The 22,767-nt window shown below is 41.6% G+C and overlaps 2 protein-coding genes across 2 annotated transcripts in view; one reads left to right on the forward strand and one right to left on the reverse strand.

Annotated features, from left to right (window-relative positions):
• The window catches only part of SCARB2 (scavenger receptor class B member 2), a 76,937-nt gene that overhangs the window by 16,409 nt on the left and 37,761 nt on the right, over positions 1-22,767 (forward strand). Inside the window, exons 2-3 of the mRNA XM_040480860.1 lie at positions 6,119-6,276; positions 21,897-22,044. Of these exons, the coding sequence (XP_040336794.1) occupies positions 6,119-6,276; positions 21,897-22,044 (306 nt within the window). The remainder of the gene's footprint in view (positions 1-6,118; positions 6,277-21,896; positions 22,045-22,767) is intronic.
• Positions 10,886-12,033, reverse strand: LOC121034048 (spermatogenesis-associated protein 22-like). Its single transcript, XM_040480871.1, has one exon. The coding sequence runs from the start codon at positions 11,666-11,668 to the stop codon at positions 10,886-10,888; it is 783 nt and encodes a 260-aa protein (XP_040336805.1). The 5' UTR covers positions 11,669-12,033.

Here is a 22,767-nt window from a genome sequence, read left to right on the forward strand (position 1 = left end):
CTGAGAAGGAGAGTAACAAGGCTGGGAAGGAGAGAAACTTAACCAAATTTGGTTCACAAGCATTTTTTCCTCACCTTTATTGAGGTATGGTTGACAAGTAAACCATGACAAGTATGAGTTGTGTAAGTTGTGTAAATTGTTTATATATTTTGGATACTAACCTCCTATCAGATATCTTGCAAATATCTTCTCCTATTCAGTAGGTTGCCTTTTTTGTTCTATTGCAGTTTCCTTAGCTGTGCAGAAGCTTTTAATCTTGGTGTAGTCTCAGTAGTTTATTTTTGCTTTTGTTCCCCTTGCCTGAGGAGACATATCTAGAAAAAAATGTTGCTTTCGCTGATGTCAGAGAAATTGTTGCCTGTGTTCTCTTCTAAGATTTTTATGGTTTTAGGTCTCACAATTAAGGTCTTTAATCCATTCTGAGTTGATTTTTGTATTTGGTGTTAGAAAGCAAAATGAGTGAAGGGGAGTGGGAAATACTGACTTCCGGTTAGGAATGAATAAGCCATGGGAATAAATCATGGCAATAAAAAGCAGAGGGAAGATAGTCAGTGATATTGTAATAATGTTGTATGGTGCCAGATGGTAGCTACACTTGTGAAGATAGCATTATGTATAAACTTATTGAATCACTATGTTGTACACCTGAAACTAATGTAACATTGTGTGTCAACTATACTCAAGAAATTTTAACTGTATACATATAAGGTGTACTACATGATGTTTTGAATAATGTATGCATTGTGAAATGATTATTATAATACTAATTAACATATCCTATCACCTCAGTGTGTGTGTGTGTGTGTGTGTGTGTGTGTGTGTGTGTGTGTGTGGTGAGAACACTTGAGATCTATTCTCTTAGCAAATTTCAAGCATACAATAAAGTATTATTAGCCATAGTCAGCATGCTGTACATTAATAGGCATTTTGTTCCTATTGATCAGTGGGAACCTGTGATTCAACTAATCAATAATGAGGCAAAAACTGGGAATGTGGAGGGTCTGAGTCTGGCCTTTTCTAGGGATAAACAGTGAGGGGAATCTTAGCTAAGTCCTATGGAAGAGTGTTTCTTTGCAGGAAGCCATTTCTTGGAACACAAAAGGGTGGTAGGTTCCTGAACCATTTACTGCTTTCCAGGAGCACTAGGCTCTGGTAAAATTCAATGTTACCGGGAGCTCAGGTTTAGAGTGAGTCCTAGGGTGGGAGGCTGACTCCATCTCCTACTAGCAAACCTTAGGCATTCCCCTAACCTTTGAGCTTTGGTCTCCAGAAGTGTAAAAACAGGGGAAATGATTTTCACTTTGTAGGTTATTAAGGGAGATTACATGAAATAAAGGGCAATATTGTGCCTGGCTCTCGATAATGCTCTGCAGCTCAGAAATCTTCCATGGCTCCCCATTGTATATCAGATGAAATCTAGGCTCCTATGACCCCAACCTACCTCTAAATGAGTCTCTCTATTCCTTATAAAACCATATGCAGTCACACCTAACACTGTCCCCTCTCTGTATGTTTTATTTTCTCATTCTCCACATTCACTATCTTTCTGATTAAGCGGAGGATTCCAGGAGAGATGGACACAGAACAGGCAGGGAGGAAGGATAGTTGAATCAACTCTGGCTGTCCATAAGGTGTCTATGACCTCCCTCTGCTTGCTAAATTTTTATTTTTTCTCCCCGGCTCACTTTAAGGACTGCCTTTCTCCGTCTCAGGTCATAGAATCCACTATGTGAACACTCGTGAGACCGTTGTCTGGTATAGTCACTGGCCATGTATCACGTGCTACTTCATGCTGTCGGTTAAGTTGCATGTGTGTGTCAATACTCCCCTAAGTGGAGGCCAAGCTCCTGGCATGCAGAAACCATATCTGTGTTGATGGATATCTCTGACCATGCCTAGCACATACATAGTGTTTTGAGGACTCGCATTCATAGTTCTATCCTTTCCAAGAACCACCATGGGTATAGCACTGGTTTAAATAGGTTTTAGGAAAGGGGGGTCATGGAAGGACACAGATTTTTTTTCTTTCCACCCACAGAAGGAACTGGCTGTACTTAGCTCTTTAGGGTACTGGATTACTGAGAAAATACACAAACTGATAGGGATTAGATCTCTCATGATTATGTGATTCTAACAACACTATTGCTTTCTGGTATCTGAATGTGACAACCACTTCCTCTGGTATACTTTAAAGGCTCTTTGGATTTGTAGCTAGAGAGCTGCTGTTATGAGGCTTGGCACTTGTAACGCGTGTGACTTTGCATTTGACCACTTGTCAAATACGGGCAATTGCCTCCTGGTACCCCTCTGCACCCCTCTCCACCCCTTCTGCACCCCTCTGATTGCCTCCTAGCAAGTTCTTCTCACCTAGCCTTTTATAAGTAAAGATGATGGAAGCTGGTGTCTAAGTTTTCTAGAACTATATTTTGTTGATTGAACTAATGTTTCTTCAAGAACTGCACTGTTCTAGACACTGTGGGGAAGACTAAAGGGGGAAAAAAGGACCCATTTTTGTAGGTTAGCACCTTCTATTTTAAAAAGCTAACAGTTAACTTCGTACATGACCATACTGAATAGACACACTTCCCTTCCCATTTTTGCTTGCTGATAATGGCCTGCTTCATGTTGATTCCTGTTAACTTCAATTTTTACAAGATGTTTTCTGACCTGGCCCCTTTTTTCCTATGAAATTCCTATGTAATGTGTTTTGGGATTCAAAGGAAAAGATGATCCATCCAGTGAAAGGGGTATTACTCAAGGAATTCACAGAGGAGAGGACATTATTGCCTTGCCCTATTCTGGAAATTTATGGGCAAGAAAAAGTGGTCCTTATTTAATGAAGCCAAACAACTTAAAAAATATCTATCCTCTAGAAGAGAAATAAATTGTTTGCATGTTAGATTTCTCGTAGTTAACATATTAGTTTTGGGTAGGTTAAATTCATGTTACTAAGCTGTTTCTGGAAGCTATATGTGTACTTTATGGTGGAGAAACTCTACCGTATATCTTGTATAACTAAAATGGGTAGTATATTTATACCTGTTTTTTTTTATTTTTGTTTTTGTTTTTTTTAATGTTATATGCAGAAGTAGGGTTGGAAGGTAGAGAAGAGCCACCCAGGATTCCAGACCTAGCTCTGACATTAAGGAGCTGAATGAGCTTCCGCACACCCCCTTACCCTTCCAGAACCCCCATGTCACCCCTTCTCGACCTCAGCACCCTTTTCAGTTCTGGTGTTCTCTAGCTCTCTGAGCCTGATTCTTCAGATAACTAGGACTCCGGTTTAGGAGATAAGATAAAAGACCACAAGTGTTTTAAAAAATTGCCTGAAGTGACTGATTCAGCTGCTCAGGTGCCGGGCAGAGGAAGATCAGTGCATTCAGGGCAGGTGGCGAGGGCTTCTCCAAGGAGAGTCCGAGCTGAATCCGGGAAGTTGGAGGATAGGAGTTTCATGGTTTGTCTTTAAATTTTTCTGTCTCATCAAGCTGATCTCTTCTCAGCAAATCAGTACTGGTAGTAAAGGCCAAAAATATTTCAATAATGTGTTGTTTGAGTAGAAATCTGATGATTAGACATTTTCAATGGATGCCAAACCACAAATAATCTCCAGTTCCATGGCATGGCCAACTCATGGATGTACATTTACTTTCAGCCCTCCAGATCATCAGCTTTGCTTTGATGAACTTAGGTTTTCTGCATTCATTTATCCTAGAGCCACTTTGTTTTGTCCTGCAGAGATTATTGAGATTTTTTTTTTTTTTTTTTTTTTTGAGAGGGAGAGACCAGGAGCAGGGGAGGGACAGAGAGAGAGAGAAGAGAGAGAATCCCAAGCAGGCTCTGCACTGTCCGTGTAGAGCCCAATGCAGGGCTCCAACTCACACACCATGAGATCATGACCTGAGCCGATACCAAGAATTGGATAGTGAACTGACTGAGCCACCCAAGCGCCACAAGATATTTTCTATTTATAATAGAGCAATATAAGTAAGTTTCCTTGCAACATTCCTTCTATTAAATTGTGGCCTGGACTAATAAAATTTGTCATTCTGTGGGTGCCTGGGTGGCTCAGTCGGTTAAGCATTAGACTTCGGCTCAGGTCATGATCTCGCGGTTTGTGGGTTCAGCTCCGCATCAGGCTCTGTGCTGACAGTTCGGAGCCTGGAGCCTGCTTCCGATTCTGTGTCTCCCTCTCTCTCTGCCCCTTCCCCGCTCATGCTCTGTCTCTGTCTCTCTCAAAAATAAATGAACATTAAATTTTTTCTTTTAAATAATAAAAATTTTAAAAATAAAATAAAAAACTAAAATTGACATTCTTTTGTGTGCTGTGTCACAGTACATTTTAGCATGTGGTATCTAACATGTTTTAAAGCCGGTCCCTTTGTCTGTTGTCACTCAAAGCCTCACTGCCAGAGGTGACCTCAGAGAATGCTTCTCTTGCAGTCTAGTCTTATTGTTTCACTGCTGGCCTTGCATTGTCTGTGTCATTTGATCTCGTTTTCCTCTTTTGATCTTCTTTAAAAATTGTTTTCAATATCAATTTCTTAGTGATTGTAAAAAATTTGGAAAATACCAAAATTCATCAAGGAGAAAATAACAGTGATCCAGATTCCCAACATTCAAGAGTTAATGACTGTTCATATTTCAGGTTGTTTATTCTCAGTCTGTCCCTTTATCTTTCTTGTGTACTTCAATAATTTTTACTGTAAAAAATGCTGATTTTCCTCCATTAACAAATTGAGGACTGTTAGGACCTCAACCTACTGACAGTAGGTTTCTGTCTCTTAACCTTGGCCGCTGTATTAATCAGGCTTCTGTTGCAGTGCTCCATAACAGACAGTTTTCAAATCTCAGTGTCTTGTAACAGTGACATTTATTTCACACTCTTGGTGTGCCCCATGGCTATAGTTTGAGGTTGGCTGGCCCAGCTGAACTGGGCTGGACTCCAGGTTTCATGTCTGGTCAACACATCACCATTTTAGGTGAAGGATCAACAACTACCTGAAGCATGCTTTTCTCTTGGCAAAGGGTGGTTCGTGGAAACTTGCCATGCTTTTTAAGGCCTTAGCTCAAAATTTGGGTATTCCCATCCCACCCACATTTCATTGGTCAAATCAAGTCACTTGGCCAAGCCTGAAGTCAATAGGGTGGAGAAGACTACTCCTCCCATAGGGAGCCAAGGTTTATTAGGTTGCTAGGGTTTCTGTAACAGATACCACAGACTGGGTGACTTGAACAGCACAAGTTCATTGTCTCCCAGTTCTGGGTGCTAGAAGTCTGAGATGAAGGCATCAGTAAGGTTGATTCTTTGGAGGCCTCTCTCCTGGACTTGTAGGTGTTGTCTTCTTCCTGTATCTCCACATGGTCTCTCCTTTGTATTTAGTCCTAATCTCTTCTTCTTATAAGGACATCAGTTATATTGATTACAGCCCACCCTCATGACCCCATTTAACCTGAAATTTCTCTTTAAAGACTCTATCTCCAAATGCAGTCACATTCTGAGATACTAGGCGTTAGGATTTCAATATATGAATCTGGGAAGGGGCCCATAACACATGGTAAGGGTGGGAAACGCAGGAAGGATTGTAGATAAGAAACTCTAATCAGTAAAGCTCAGCTTCCTAATCTTTAAAACAGGGGTTTGCTAGGGATTGAATGAGAAAATTCACATAAAGCCCCTACTGGTGGAGGTGGTAAGGATGGGTACGGTTCTACATCACCTGAAAGAACCAAATCCAGCCTTCTTGGTCCTATTGCCTTGTTGTACCATATGGGCAAGCTACCTTCCACAGCAGCATATAGTCAGTGGAATCTTCATAATAAAGTCAGTAGGACTTTTGGGTACTCAACCTATGACCTTGGTTTTGCTAACACCATTTCTACCTATGAGCTATGGCTACCACCTTTCCTTTGCCCCAAATATTTATTGAAGACCTTTAATGGCTTCATAGGGCTGTGGGCTTCATATTGACCTAAGACATGGCCCTCCTTCTAAGGGACTACAGTTGAATGCCTATGAAAATAAGTGAGCCAGGAGGTCAGAGCAGGGAGTGACCCTCTCTCTGCCTCTATGTTCAAAGCCAACTGCCTCACACAATCTCCTTTTGGTTTTCTTCCCCAGAATATTGTATTAAGGAATGGTTCCGAGACCTTTGATTCCTGGAAGAAGCCCCCTCTGCCTGTGTATGCCCAGTTCTATTTCTTCAATGTCACCAATCCAGAGGAGATCCTCAGAGGGGAGACTCCCCGGTTAGAAGAAGTGGGGCCATATACCTACAGGTGAGTCCTGACCACATCCCTGCCATACCAACCAGAAATATGGAGTGGCTCCACTGTGGCCTGAGTCCACATCTCTTCCCATGAGCCTCCTCTGTGTGCTGGGTGGGGAGTGCAGGTTTTGGTTAAATTTGTCTGAATGCTGCTGATATTTGGCACATGACTATGACACCTCAGTAGAGAGTGACTTTATGGATTAGGGCCACTCTCAGCCTGTTAGTTTAGAAATGCAGATGCTTCCTCCTGAGCTGGCAGAAGGTGGTTATTGAGCCATGAAGAGCTATTCCCTATCCCCAACCCTTTTAAGGTTGTCCCTTGATTCTCTTTGATGACTTTTAAGGCCTTTGTCTGTCTCCCTCCCCCACGTACAATTTTAGACCAGGTTCTAGAACTCGTGGTTGGTCTGTAGACAGGCCTTTCTTGTGTCTTATTCATTCCTTTCCCCACTGGTCCTGGGTATGAGATAACCAACTGTCAGGGTGGGTTAGAGTCTTTGGCAGTGACCACGAGCTCCAAACACTGGGGAAGTAGGAGAACTACTTTAATCATATTTTAGAAGGTTAATAGGGGGAAGTACTCTGGGATCTTAGGGTTAGAGCATTTTCCTTATTGTTGCAATACCCCTCTCCCCCACATCCCCGCCCACCTCAATAATATTTCCAACAAAGTTTCTCCTTACCACATTTAAGAAAAAATAGTAGAGGGGGGTGCCTGGCTGGCTCAGTAAGCGGGGCATGTGACTCTTGATCTCAGGGTTATGAGTTAGAGCCGCATGTTGGGTGTAGAAATTACTAAAAAAATAATAATAATAGATTTTTAAAATAACAGAGGCAGCAGATAGCAAGATCTTTTTTTGTGTGTAGAACTGCTAAATGGTAAAACAAAATGCCTCAAAATTCTGTTGTAATCTATTGCTCAATAAATGGTTGCTGACTAATTTATATTATGAATCAGTGCTACTCCCTGTGCAAGAATTCAGAGATAAAAATCTTGGTCCCTGCCTCAGGTGCTCATGGTCTAGCTCTGGAGTCGAATGCCTGTTTTGACTCACAGCAGCCACTTACTTACTAGTGTTTTGCACCTCAGTTTCCTCATCTGGAGATAAAAATAGGACATCCACCACAGGATTGTTATCAGGGTTAAATGAGCCAATGAGTCAGTATTGTTAAAGTGCTTAGATTAATGCCTAGCACATAATTAGTGCTAAGTAAGTGTTTAATACGATTATTAGTCTTTGCGGATTGTCTTAGTCTGTATAAATCAATATCCTGATTTGTAACGATGAACTCTGTTGTCATATAAAGGAATTTTAAGTTAAGAAAAAAAGGGAGGGTGGGCACCTGGGTGGTTCCATAGGTTAAGCATCTGACTCTTGATTTGGGCTCCGGTCATGATCTCATGGTCATGAGATCAAGCCCTGAGTTGGTTTCTGCGCGGAGTGTGGAGTGTGCTTAAATTTCTCTGTCTCCCTCTCCCTCTCCCTCTGCCCCTCTCCCCCTCACACGTGCATGCTCTCTGTCTCTCTTTTAAATAAATAAATTAATTAATTAAATAAATAAATAAATATATAAAATTTTTAAAGAGGAATCTTAAATAAATACTTGGGTCTTCACTTTAAAAATTTTTTTGTATGGGTTTAATAACTAAAGAAACGGTGTACTGGGTAGAGCAGGTCGTGTTTCAGGCTGTCCTGCCTGGGGATAATTGGCAGTTGTGCTAGAGATAGGATCTGAGTGTCCTGTTTATCTGTTTTATCGTTTTGCAATTTTCACCAATTTTTATTGTGATTAAAAGAAAATAATATAAATGCATCATAAGTGTGCAGTTCAGTAGAGTTGCTTATATTTTTACACTGTTGTGCAACAAATCTCTCAAACTTTTCGTCTTGCAAAACTGGAACTCTGTACCCGTTAAATAACTCCCCTCCCCCTGTGTCCCAATCCCTAGGAACCACCATTTAACTTTGTTTCTATGAATTTCACTGCCTTAGATGCCTCATATGAATGGAACCATTCAGTATTTGTCTTTTTGCTTTTTTATTTTTTCACCAATTTTTTTCAGGTCGGGGGAGAAACTGCCTCCATGTAAGAATGAACTCACCTGAGAACTAAAGAAAATCCTAACGATTTTCCCTCTGGGTCTCCTGGACCTGTTCCTATGCTCATTATCCTCATCTGAGAAAAAGACATGCATTCTCATCACACTGCACCCAAAGAAACCCAATACTCCATTAAAATGTCTTCTGGGCCTTGTGTCTGCTAGCTTAATATGCTGTTGTAAGTGTGGTCATGGGACAAATAAATCCTAGAAGTAAAACAGTCTCTGATTGTTACCATACTCCCTCCATGTCCCCATTTTATTATTTTTTTTTAAGGTTATTTATTTTGAGAGAGAGAGAGAGAGAGAGAGAGCAAGAGGGGCAGAGAGAGAGAGAAAGAGAATCCCAAGCAGGCTCTGTGCTGTCACAGCGCAAAGCCTGGTGAGGGGCTTGAACTCACGAACTGTGAGATCATGACCTGAGCCGAAGCCAAGAGTTGGACGCTTAACCCACTGAACCACCCAGGCACCCCCATGTTCCCATTTTAGAGGGACCAAGAATTACTCGTGAGAAAAGCTCAGGAACATCTTATAGGGGGGTTCGTAACCCAGGATGCACAGATTCCTAAGGGGTCCATGGATAGAATTCAAAGTGGTCTGTGACTTGGGTAGGAAAAAAATTATAATTTATTTTCACTAACCCCTCACTAAAATTTAGAATTTCCTTTGAGTATAAATGTAGGCAACAAACCACAGTGGCGTTAGCAGTACCCATGGCTTCATCAGGAACGGAAGCACAGATATTGTTGCGTCTCATGATAGCTGTTGCTCAAGATACCGTTCATTTTCATAAATACTTCAAAATTACAGTAATTGTTAGACTTGCTGCTGCATCTTATTTAAAGTATCAATAAAGAAGCATGGTATGTTACCATATCACAGATTTTTTTTTTTTTAATTTTTTTTCAACATTTATTTATTTTTGGGACAGAGAGAGACAGAGCATGAACGGGGGAGGGGCAGAGAGAGAGGGAGACACAGAATCAGAAACAGGCTCCAGGCTCTGAGCCATCAGCCCAGAGCCCGACGCGGGGCTCGAACTCCCGGACCGCGAGATCGTGACCTGGCTGAAGTCGGACGCTTAACCGACTGCGCCACCCAGGCACCCCGACCATATCACAGATTTTTTAAATGATACCTGTATTTTCAGCAATTGGTTTCCTTTGTGATCCCGAGAATTTTTGTTCTCTGTATGTAAAAACATTCATCTGAGAAAGGGTCGATAGACTTTACCAGACCGCCACAGGGAAGATCAAGAACACTGAGAGCAGATCCAGTAGTTTGGAAGGCAGGTTGGTCACTCATTGATTGTTTCATATTTGCTCCTGAGTTTGCCTTCCTCTGGTTTTTCTCCCTGCCCTGGTCGCTCTTCGATTCCACTGCCGAGGTGATTTCCCAAAGGAAATCCTGGCATTCCCTTCCCTTCCCTACTCAGTCAGGGTCCTAGTGACTCTTCCTGTATGAGGTATCAGGCCTGAGCAATCTGGCTCCTTGTGTATGTCTAGCTTCTTTGTTGTGTTTTAATTTTAACTTAATGTTTTGGCACTCTCAACCTCGGATTTTATACTCTAATCAGAGCTGTCCAGCAGAAATTTACTATAGGCCACATAGGTAATAGAAAATGTTCTAGCAGTCACATTTTAAAAGGGTGAAATTAATTTTAATATTTCATTTACCCCAATGCGATCCCAAACGGTGTCATTTCAACATGTAATCAATATCCAGAATTATTAATGAGGTCATTTATATTCTTTTCTTTCCCCCCATGTTAAGTCTTTGTAATGTGTAGCACATCTAATCTTGGACTAGCCACGTTTTGAGTGTGTAACAGCCACATGTGGCTGGAGGCTACCATATTGGACAGCACAGTTCTAACTGTATTCCGGTTGTTTGTAAGTGCCCAGACACACTGCTGTGCCATTATGTGCAGTTCCCTCAGTCAAGAATGAATTCCTGGGGCGCCTGGGTGGCGCAGTCGGTTAAGCGTCCGACTTCAGCCAGGTCACGATCTCGCGCTCCGTGAGTTCGAGCCCCATGTCAGGCTCGCGTCAGGCTCTGGGCTGATGGCTCAGAGCCTGGAGCCTGTTTCCGATTCTGTGTCTCCCTCTCTCGCTGCCCCTCCCCCGTTCATGCTCTGTCTCTCTCTGTCCCAAAAATAAATAAACGTTGAAAAAAAAATTAAAAAAAAAAAAAAAAAGAATGAATTCCTTACCGCTTCTCTCAGCTCTTTGGTGCTGCTTCCTGAGACTATGGATGAGCTCTCCCTGGTATATGTGTCGGTTACAAAGTGACTAAATGCATTTTTTTTTTAAAAGGACTGAAATATTTTAATTCAACAAATGAAATACAGAAAAACAGTAGCTATAAAACCATGGAGATGATAACTTAATAACAAAAATGCTTTAAATTATACTATTTAAACTTCCTTCATCACTATTTAAATTTCACTCATTATATTAGTATAATACCCATCTCAGCATCTGCAATTTTAACAAATGCTTGGAAAGTTTTTTGTTCAGAAACATGCTGGTCTGACAGAAACACATTTGAAAATATTCTTTTTCTGGTCATAATTTCCAACACACCTATGAACTCGGCCTCTAATCAGTCTTGGAAGTTCACGATCGATTTCGTAAAATACACAAGGCAGAGTATTTTTCCCGTCTCTCATAAGGAAAGTCTTTGAATAATACGGACTAGGTGTAACAGCTGAATCAAGAACAGCCAATATTTCAAAAAGAAGTACAGTTTTCTGTGCATGTTCACACCAGTACTTCATGCTTTCAATCACTGCAGATATAATTCTTAAAGAATTCTCTTTTTCCTTAAGCTTTAACTGATACAATGAGTCTTCCTTGAGAGTGCTTTCTTCTGGAATATAATCCAACATTTTCTTCTTAAATTGGTTTTGTTGAAAATTAGACTTAAATGCCTGTAATGCACTGTTTTTGTCTAGACCTCTCATTGTGGAGCCAGGTATTTTTGATGAATGTGTTTCTCTGAGTACTTCAGTTTCTCTTTGATGAGATGAGTTAGGAAGTTCGGATATTTTCAACTGTTTCTGTTGTTGAGCTCCCCAACTCCTTGGACAAGAATTTATTCTATCATTTGCCACTAAGTTTGTCCTTTCACACTGAGGCCTAAAATCATTTCTATCCCAAGTTTTCCAGCTAGTATTTTTGTTGTCATCTCTGTAGCTCCAACCACTCTTGCTTCTTTCAGTATTTGATTGAATAGATTGAATAGACTTAGACATAGAATCTTGACTTCTCAGGGGAGGAGAAACTGAATGTGGCATTTGCCCTGCGTTCAGTGTTTTCACTAAAGGAGGCAACTCTGGATTCACAGCTTCCCAGGCCCAATCTGTTGGTAAAGGAGGGAAGTCATAACTGTCAGAAGCAGTACTGATACTTGGATCATTTGTAAGTGGATTAGAGGTTCATGGCTGTCTATTCCTCTTTTTCTGATTGAACAATGGTACAGGCAAACAGCCTGCTGTACTTCGAGTTGAATTTTCATTTAGGTTTCTCTTCATTTCCTTCAATATTAAAATCTGTAACTTTGTCTTTAGCACTCCAAATTTACAAATGAAGTTGACTAAACCCGTTCGCTTCGCTCCGTCGTCGTCGACGTCGCCAACACAGCCCAGTCAGCTACCGCTGACTTCCCGGCCTCTCTAAATGCATTTTAACAATTGGTTACATATTTGTCTTTCTTCCCAATGTACTGAAAGCTCCAGGAGGGGCAGAAACCAAGTCTTTCCTCTCAGAAAATCCCGTGCCTGGTGAATATTTGTGAAACAAGTGAATGGAACATCCTCAGCCATGGCTTAAATCCTTAGGACGCAAGAGGAGAAATTGTTCAAATCCACAGAATGCAGGTAGCTCAGCTGGGACCACAGGACTTAATCATGGAAGCCCAGGAGGCAAGGATAGGTTCAAGAAAGAGGAACAGGGTCTTGGAAATGAATGGCTTGGTTTAGGAACAGATGCTCGCATGTGCCGTGCAAACTGCTGGGCGTTCTTCTCAGGGTTGAGTGGGTCGTAAGGTGGAGTTTGCAGAAAAACATGGCTTTTTAGTAGCACTTATGGCTCTTCTAGTGAGCCTTTTATAGTCATCTAATGGATCTGATTTCTATCACTTGTGATTTAATTATGCTCTTGTTTACACAAGAAAGATAGAATACTCCAGTAACTCCTGCCCCAGTGCTTGATAGTTCCATGGGTTCCCTCCCAACCGAGTCACCTGCCTTGATTGTGTGCGAAGGGGCCTGGGGCAGGAAGGGGAAGGCGCACTGGCCTCCAGTCCTGCAGGTGAGTGCGGAATGGTCTTGGTGGTGGAAAATGTCCCAGAAGAGGACGAGGGCAAGGCCACACTGAGCTGTGGAGGCCCTGAGTAATTTGACATACGGTTCACAGCGGCACGTTTCCCCAGAGGTTCACTTATGGGTGACTCGAGAATATTCATGTTTTTGGAAAAAGATGATGGCAGTTCTGCGAAGTAGATAAAAACCAGTCAGTCTGGTTTAAGGAATGTAGTGCGTTATTTACATGGGTATAAAGCGTGGGTTGAGCAGCCCCGAAACAGACCTGTCAGCAAGGAGCTAATCTGCCTCATGGTTCTGTTGCTTACCGACATATTTGCCTAAAATGTGTATCCAGTGTATGATATCCATTGGCTTCTGCAGCCTTTTTGAGATTCTTTTCATTTTGCCAGGTTTATTTTTCTTTTTTGCCTACTAATGAACACATCGAAAATTAAAAAGAAAAATTAACTTGTCCAAAGGCTCTTTCAATGAACTTTCATATTTCTAAGACATACTTGCTAAATTTACAATATCCCGCTAAATATCTCCTATTTGAGTTTCTTGGTTTTGCGGTTTGGATTAATTTCTTTTTTAGGCTCATATTATTGCTTTAATAGTAAAGGAAGAGACATTAGGGATAAATATCTCATAAGTGTTGTTTTGTTTTTAGTTATTCCTTGACCATTAAGTAGTACTGGATTATAAAATAATCAATCTATACAATATCATATGCAGCATTACCTTTAAAAGCATAATCTGTATTTTATATTGTTGGCCCTAAAAGTAAAACAACCAGTTATAAAATGGGTTTATTCAGGAATAGCAGAGGAATTGCAGTTCAGGACATGCAAGCTATAGCAAACCATAGGCAAGTCTTGAGTTCAAAACAGAGGAAAGTTACTTTATAGAGAAAAGTAGGAATTGGGAGGGGCTGTTTTGAAAGGACGTCCATTGGAGGGAAAATGAGAGTTCAGGGTGATGATGGTTTCTTATTGCTGACTTGTATTTTCTTACTGGCCGAGCTCATTGCTGGACAAGAAATATTTTTGGTTTCCATCTGCTACCGAGGGCAAGTTGGTAGGGTGTGTGAGCTCCCTCTTCTGGACTCCCGACTTTATTTTAAATTAGGTTACTTTTATTTGGTTTCACATTATTATAAAAACAACATGTATAAGCAGTAAAGATAAACTTGAAAATGAAGTAAAGTAAGACAAACTGCTACCATCCATGTTTTCACTATCTCACAGATAACCAATGCTTCTATTTTACTGGGTATCTTCTCAGCCATTTTTCCATGGGTGAGTTTTACTTTTACATGGTTATCAAATTCTATATACCTATGTATGATATGCATCAACATATACATAATATGTATATTCTACTCACTTAATATTACCTTATAGGTATTTCCCCATATTATGTCTTTGTCTTGTAATTCAACCCAAGTCCATATGCCCAACATGCAGGAAAGCCAGTCACTGATACTTGGAATGTGCAGCAAGGAAAGGGTTTATCGGAGAGGCATCCAAATGAAGAGTCAAGGGGAGGGCAGGTCTCAAATCCCCCTCCCCAAAGGGTTGTGGTTGCATGTATTTAAGGATGCGGGGTCAGAACGTCATGGGGTATATACTTGAATAGAATATGCTGGTTGGAAATAGGGTGAAGGGAGGTGTCTTTCTTCCTTTTGGAGCATGTGTGCACATTCAGGCATCGTGTCTCCTCATTGGGATACATGTTCACTAAATGGCAGAGGAAGCATGGTAAGTGTGTGGAGGGGAGATCTTGGGGTGTGCCATCACAGAGGTTACTTTCGTTCACTCCTGATCCCTTTGGCCCAACCACAAGAATTCTTCCCCATTTCCTCCAGTCTCAGCTACTCTTATTGGTAATGAGTCAACTTCTGCAAAACAAGCTCCTAAATCAATCTGATTTAACAAGGTTTCCTTAGAGTAGAACAGTCAAGCATTTGTTAACTCACCATGTTGGGTTCAGTCTTTACACAAAAACATTTTAATGATGGTAATCTTCAGGAGCTAGAGGGAATATATTATAGCACTTTACTTAACCATTTCCTCTGTCTTGGATGTGTAGATGAGCTCTCATTTCATCTTTTGGTTACCACATGGGTTGACTATTCTCCCCATGTTTGCCAGCAAATTGTATTTCCACACTCTTAGCTCTTATCTTTTGTCTGCTGCCTATCTGGGTTCCGGTGTGTTCGTGCCACTTTTAATAATGATATTAACTCGTCGTCACATTTGTGGCAACTGTTTTTCTATTGTGTGCCTTTTTAATTTTTAAATTTATGTGTAGTCAAATCTATTTTCTGAACTTTGCTATCATTTCTGAGCTTAAAAAGTCCTGTTCCCTTCAAAGGTTTCATATTCAAGTCTATTTTCTTGTACTTCTCTTGTTTTACATTTAAATTCTTAGGAATCTGATCAGTTCCTTCCTTACAATTTAGCAAAGGTAGGAACTTTGTTTAAACTTTCTAATTGTGTCTTATTAGCCCTTTGGTTCTTTACTCATCTTCAAGACCAGCTATATACATTTTTTTTAATAGTAAAGAGCTGATAGAAAACTCAGAAATGCCAGGGTTATTGTCTCATTATAAGAGAATACTTATCTCTTTTTCTAAACCTGACTCAAGCTCTTCTCTGATATCACCTTTTTGTTTGTTCCAAGATAGAAACAGAAGTGGCTTTAGATAAATTAGTTTAAAAAAAAAAATCCTTGAACTGTTTGAAAGTAAGAAAAATAGAAAATGATCCCTCCTGCTCCCCACTTTCTTACCTTGATGTCCAGGTCCTTGTGAGTTTTAAATGCACATGGCAGTCCTGGGTGACTGGCCTGCATGAACCAGGTGGGTTGGGGTAACACTTCAAGGATGGGGGACCATTTCCATCTTTAGAAGTGAAGTTGTTTTCTGCACAGCCCCCAACAAATGCAGACTGTGTGCTCCCCGCTCACCCCCAGCTCTTTCTCAGGATTCTGCTTTTGGCTCTAGGTTTTTAATCTTTCACTTAGTTGACAGGGCAGTGGTAACAGGAACTTAAATACAGGAGCTGCTCAGTACTGCTGGGGATGGAAAATATTCTTCTGCCCTTCGAGGTTCTTCTAGCTGGTCTAAGAATTAAATTGACACAAGATAAAGATTATCAGGAGAGTCAAATTTAACTATATACCTACGAGGGTGCATGTAAGCATGAGATTCCAAAGACAGCCAGGCAAAATGAGGTATATATGTCATTCAGAACTAAGGAGAATCGGTTGGGAGTCTGGGACTTCAAAAGGAAGGAAAACAATTTGCAGGAAGATGAAAAAGAGTAAATTTTTGGTAAACAAATGTCTGCAGGGCCACTCAGAAACAATGGGATATAGAGGACTCTGATCTAACAGGCCTTGCCAGATTTCTCCCTGTCAGGTCTCGTTCATATTCCAGTGTGAATCTGTGGTGATAGCTCTCTTCCAGGAGCAGGTTCTCTATCTAAATTCTTTTAGGCAGTCAGGGAAAGGTCAAAGCTTCTTCCTGAGTCATTTGGGCCTCGATTGTTTTCAGGGCAAAATAATCAGCATGCCAAAGTGGCACATCTGGAGGCAAGTGGTCCTGAACCCCGGTGGCACCCCTCCTTTGGGCAGCTTCCCCTCCTCTGCCCTTTCTTCCTTGGGAGGCACATCCACTCTGTGATTCACTTCTCCCGTGACACAGCTGTTCAGCTCAGCTGGCCCAGAGCTGCAGGCCGCTCTTTCTAAATCTCCTCTTGTAGTGTGTCCTCTTCCGCATGACCACAGTTTTGCTCACTTCTCCATGTAGGAAACACATCCAATGCATTCATGCTGTGCTGCCTGCCCCTGCTCTCTCTGCCTCTATTTGGAATTCCCCCCACTCTCCCACCTAGGGGAAGCCTCCTCCCCCTTCCAGAACCAGCTCCCGCATGATGACAACCTCAGGACTCCCCTTCCGGTGCCCTCCTTCCCTCCTTTGGGTGTCTGGCTAGAGCCTCGGGTCCACTTCAGAGCACTTTCCACATGGGAGGTAACGTTGGAACAGCAGTCTTGTCCTCCCATGCTGTACCGTGGATTTCTTTGCAGACAGAAACCAGATCTTCACATCTCTCCATCGCAAGAGCTTCTTGTAAGCCCGCTTGTACATGCTATTAGTAACTAATGCTTCCTAAGCACTCAGTATGTACCAAGCAGTATTCTAACCAGATTACAAGTTTATGTGGATTTAATTCCCCCAACAACCTTTTAAGGAAGGCATGTTTTTATCTCCATTTTACGGATGAGGAAACTGAGGCACAGAAGCAGTAAGTTCTAAGTCACAGAGCTAGTAACTGAGGAAGCCAAGGTTGAATGCACAGCCTGGCAGTCAGCTGTTTACCCATACTTCACCTGATGTGCTCAGTCACTGCTGACAGTAAATCTCAACAAAGAGCGGTGTATGAGTGAAGAACCCAATGGGTGAAAGATAAGGATTATATGACAGTATTGTATGTATCTAGTTTATACAACATCCCAAGAAATTAGATACTGCATAGATGTTAATTTTCCAGCTTATTAAAGGTATTCCTTTTGGTTTCTTTATCCTGGGCTATTGTTTATCTTCTGTGATTGGTGAGATTATGTTTAATCGTTCAGGGGTTTAAAAACTTTTTTGTTTTATAAAGTAAGAACTCTGGGGGTGCCTGGGTGGCTCAGTTGTTTAAGTGTCGGACTCTTGATCTCAGCTCAGGTCATGATCTCACAGTTTGTGAATTCGGGCTCAGCATGGACAGTGTGGAGCCTGCTTGGGATTCTGTCTCTCCCTCTCTCTGTCCCTTCCTTGCTCCCTCTCTCTCTCTGTCTCTCTTCCTCTCGAAAGCAAATAAATAAACAAACTGAAAGAAAAAAGTAAGAACTCTGTTTTAATGAAAAAATGTTTTTATATGAAATACCTCTAAATTCAATCTTGTATTTTCCTGCCTGATTAAATAGTGCATGACATATAACTCAACCTTTGCTTAATGTCTAGCATCATCACTGTGATTAAAAAATAGTAAGCCATCATATGAGCCTGTGATGTCCTGGGGCCTTGAACATTGATAAGATTTATTAGATCCACTAAATACCACGGATCGTATCAGGCACTCTCAAGTACAGTTCCTTAATTAATTGTCTAGGTCTAAGATTTGCTTTGCCATTTTTTTTTTTTTAACCCTTGCTTCTATTTCTGGAAGTTTCTTCAGTCTTCTTGGACACTGTAGAGCAGTAATCGAGCACTTCTTGCTCTCAGTCTGCTGTTCAGCTGGAGACCACCCTGCTTCTAGTTGACTATCGTTGATGAGCTGTGGGGGAGACTTGGGTAACCAGACTTGTTTGTATTATTATTATTAAAGCCCCTCTCCTCGCACTGTGGCCTCCTTGTGGTTGCCAGAAGACAGGGGGCTTGGGAGGGGAAACATTCCGGGTTTCCTCCATCAGTTGCTATTTTGACAGGGAGGCCCCCCACCATCCCTTTCCTTGGCCTCTGCAGAGCAGGAGACCACTTCCGATGGCCAGTGGCACCGTGTTCCTTCAGTTAGAACACAGGCCATATGTCAGTCATGCCTCAGGGCGACTGGTGGCTGTGGGAAGTCATGTGGCTAGCTGTGAGTGACCTGACGTGGCCCCTTGGCGCCTGCCAAGGGAATGAAGTATTTTTATAGTTTGGTAATCCGTGCTTTGAACTTCTGAAATTTATTGAGAAAACAAGTCAAGTTATAGTGCTTCAAGTGATTGGAGCCTCCACGATCGATTTCCTTTTAAAACACTAGGTTCTTATGGGCTAAACGATAAAGAAAACACTTAAAAAGTCATCTCAGAGTCAGTAAACACAAGCCAATGTAAGTGAAGTAGGCTTGGAATTATTCAGGCCTCTAGCTCATGACATCTGGGTTCAGTGAAAAAAACGTTAAAAGCCTTAGCAAGGTTATCAGTTTTCATCATTAGTCAGAAAGCTTGGCAAAGTTGATCCCTGGGCTTCTGCACCTGGGTTGGGTCCCAGCTCTTGGCTCCTTGGCCTAGCTTTCTTTGAGGGCAAGTTTGAGGGCAAGTTGGTTTTCACCCTGGGGACACTTTTTCTATTTCTGGTTCCTTAGTGGTCAGCGAGGCCACTGCGGGGTCCTGGGCCGCAAATACCAAGAACTATGCCTAGAAAAGGCTGTTCCCTTCACCCTCACTACAGGGAGGCTCTGGGACTCACCAGTGGGGAGGGGTGCCCCTCTCTTCAGGCAGAAACCTTGGTGCAGGCAGGGGTTTGCCTTGAAATGTCCTCCTCCAGCTCTAACAAGTCACTTTGCGTTAACTTACGTGTAGAGTCAAGGAGAACCTTGGACGTGGATTCAGGTGACCAGGATTCCACACCTGGTTCCCACAATTGCTGGGGAGTCCTGGGCTAGTTTATCTGAATCTCTGTCAAAGAACTGGGTTGTGATTTCTATATAAAGGTCTTTGGTTACAAGCAAGACAAGCTATCTCTGGCTAATTTAAATGAAAGGGGATTTATTTGAAGGCTATAAAGTGGGGTACAGATTCCAAGGAGCAGCTGGGAAGAGAGGACAGCTTTAAAGGTCCACATCACAGGAGTGCATGGCTCATCATGTGTGCACCACAGCAAGAGGAAGCCATCTTTCTACTGTGTTTTGCATCTTTTTTTTTAAGTTTATTTATTTTGAGGGACTGCCCCCCCCCCCACTGCCAGCACAGAGTCCAATGTGGGGCTCAAACCCACAAAACTGTGAGATCATGACCTGAGCCGAAACCAAGAGTTGGATGCTTAACCAACTGAGCCATCTAGGCGCCCCAAATGTGTTTCACATCTTAAGGCTTTGTGCTCAGGATCAGAGGCCTAGGGAATGGAACTGGTCCAGCTTGGGTCCCACACCACCACCCAGTGCAGGAGAGGAAGGAAAACGGAGCTCCGAGCAGAAGAAAAGGAAATGAATGAGTGTCAGACAACCAGAGTCTGCAGGTTTCATTCTGTGGACGTTTATGAAGCACCTGTTGAGGGAGGCCATGTGATACAGTGGAAGAGCACTGTGTGTGATTTAGAACTTAGCTTCAAATTCTGACTCTTCTGATGCCCATCTGTGCCCTTTGTTTCCACATCTCTAAAAGTGGAGCCAAAATACTTTCTCTGTCTGTACCACGGGCTTGCTGTAAGGACTGAATGGAATCAGATGAAATCGTGTGGTTAAACCCTTTGAGGAGCTACGCGGGGTCAGATATTTATCTATTGCACACAGCTTCGTGCTTAATGATGAAGAGCAAAGATATCTGTTTTGATGCATATATGTGTATATGTTTGCTTGTTATTTACTTGTCTCTTTTTATTTTAAATTCTGGAAAGTGAGGGATACAAGTTTCATTAGCTTGCTTGGAGTACCTGAAGCATCAAGAGAATTCCTTCATAATCTAAACGATGTCATTAAGCAGTTTACAAAGACCTGGTACAGACAGCCAGCTCCACCAGTGTTCAGAAAAGGCCGGTTGTGGTCAGGAAAGGCCTTGGAGGAGGTGGTGGGTAGCCTTTGTACCTTTGTCAGAATTATGAACTCTTATAGATTAGCCCTGTCCCATAGAAATACAATGTGAATCACATATATAATTAAGATTTTTTTCCAGTAGCCACATCAAAAAAAAAAAAAAAAGCGAAAAAGAAACAGGAGTAATTAATCTGAGTATTTTTTATTTTACCCATTGTATTAAAGTACTATTATTTAGGGGCACCTGGGTGGCTCAGTCAGTTAAGTATCTGGCTCTTCATCCTGGCTCAGGTCAAGATCTCATGGTTCCTGAGATTGAGCCCCACATCAGGCTCTGCCCTGACAGCATAGAGCCTGCTTGGAGCTCTCTCTCTCCCTCTCTCTTTGCCGCTCCCAACGCTCTGTCTCTGTCTCTCTCTCTCTCAAAATTAAAGAAGTAAACTTAAAAAAATAAAAAAATAAAAATAAATAAAATAGCATCATTTAAAAACAGGTAATCAATATCAAAAAATTAAGGAGATTATTTTACACTCCTTTTTTTGTGCTGTTTTTGAAATCTGATGTGTATTTTACCCTTACAACACATCTCAGTTTCGATAAGCCACAGTTCTACGGCTTAGCAGACACATGGCTACTGGGTCAGACAGCCGAGTCCTAAATAAAACAGGAAGAAGAAAAGGTAAGCAGCAGAGGGAGAGAAACAATAGACACAGGAATTTTGTGACCATCTACTATGAACCAGGCAGGGCCAGGACTAGCATAAACCATTGGATGAACAAAGTATCAGGTCCTGTTTTTATTTAGAAGTTTGATGGTTTGTTCATCGTGGATGTTTTTGCATTAATTTTGATTTTTCAAAATGTATTGCAATATGATTTACCTTCAGTACTGAGTGTTCTGGCACCTCTTTCATTTTGTACACAAGGCAAGTGCCTCACACCCTCCTTACCCTAGTGATGCCCTGGCTCCAGTTCCTTTCTGTGAGCTTTCTAATACCTCATCTGGGGGCATGAACCTGAACCAAACTGAACTGCATACCAAAAACAGGAGTGAACTCCTCTAATGTCCTAAGTCTTGGGCACTTATTTTGTCAAATGAATTTTGAACTGAATTCAAGCTAGGAATAAAAAGGCTTTGGAAAAGAAATTGAAATTCAAACTGATCTATGAATTGAAAAATTTAAAAATATTTTGGCAGCAAACTATCACTCCAGAGAGAGTTCAATGGCCTTGATTCCCTGGTCATGGTGACCCTTGACCATCCCATTTCCCAAATGGTAGGGGGAAAGAATGAAAAGGCCAGTGTGTTGAGAGGACTGTATCCCAGGACTTATTTCCTTCCTACATGCCAGCTTTAATCTCTACTTGTTAAGGGATCAGTATCTGTAAGCTCTCTAGAAAATGATTATAGTGGAATGTCTTATTGAAAATAACGTCCATGCTAAAAGAAAGGTAAAGTATTGCGCTTTTTTTTTTTTTTTTTAATGTTTATTTATTTTGAGAGAGCAAGTAGGGCTGGGGCAAAGAGAGAGGGAGAGGGAGAATCCCATCGGCACTGTCAGGGCAGAGCCCAATGCGGAGCTCAATCCCATGAACCGTGAGATCATGACCTGAGCCGAAATCAAGATTGGATGCGCAACCAACTGAGCCACCCAGGGGCCTCTTGCTTTTTAAAGTGGTGCCTATTTTCAAACAGAATGCTTTTCTTTCTTTTAGGGAACTTCGAAACAAAGCAGATATTCAATTTGGAGATAATGGAACAACAATATCTGCTGTTAACAACAAGGCCTATGTTTTTGAACGAAATCAATCTGTTGGAGATCCTAAAGTTGACTTAATTAGAACGTTAAATATTCCTGCAGTGGTAAGTAGGCATTTTTAGTATCATTATTGTGGCTTGTAAGAGAAAGGAAAAAAGCCAAGTTAAAGCTGTTATGGGTTTTACATTTAGGAGTTACTAAGTTATGTTAAAAATATACAGATGTAAAAATATAAGTATACTTTTTACAGTTTCCTTCCTGAAAGTTCATCTGAGACATTTTATTCTGAGGTTTCTCAAGCAAGATTTTTTCAAATGGTGACAAAATGTGAATTTTAGGATTTTCCCTCCCACGGTTTCTTGCTGTGTCTTGGGGATCAGCTCTTGTTCAAATAAACATGTCTCTAGTTGGGGGGGGGGGGAGGGAAGGGAGTGGATAGCCAATAATTTTTTAAAGATTTATTTGCCCCTTGTTTCGGCTCAGAAAATCTAGCAACAGAATTTGCATACACTTCTTAGTTTAGATTTCCATCTTTGATTTTTAAATTCTCAAAATATACACTGATATCCCCCCCACCCTTCCTAAATAGCAGAGACTGGGCTGCTCACAGCCTAGCGGGATTTCACTGTCTGTGTTATGACAATCCCATCCAAGAAAGACACATGAGACCCTGGAAACTTTCCTATTCACTCACAGCAACCCCTCTGAGGCTCCCACTCTAACTACAGGGTGACAACAACATATGCAGCTGGACATTCATGGTGGACTCAGGAGGGAGAAAGTATTAGATCCTATGTTTGGCCCTGCCCTGCTGCCTACTTACGGGG

Source organism: Herpailurus yagouaroundi, unplaced genomic scaffold, assembly GCF_014898765.1.
Source record: "Herpailurus yagouaroundi ecotype Mexico unplaced genomic scaffold, PumYag 28, whole genome shotgun sequence".
NCBI classification, from domain to species: domain Eukaryota; kingdom Metazoa; phylum Chordata; class Mammalia; order Carnivora; family Felidae; genus Herpailurus; species Herpailurus yagouaroundi.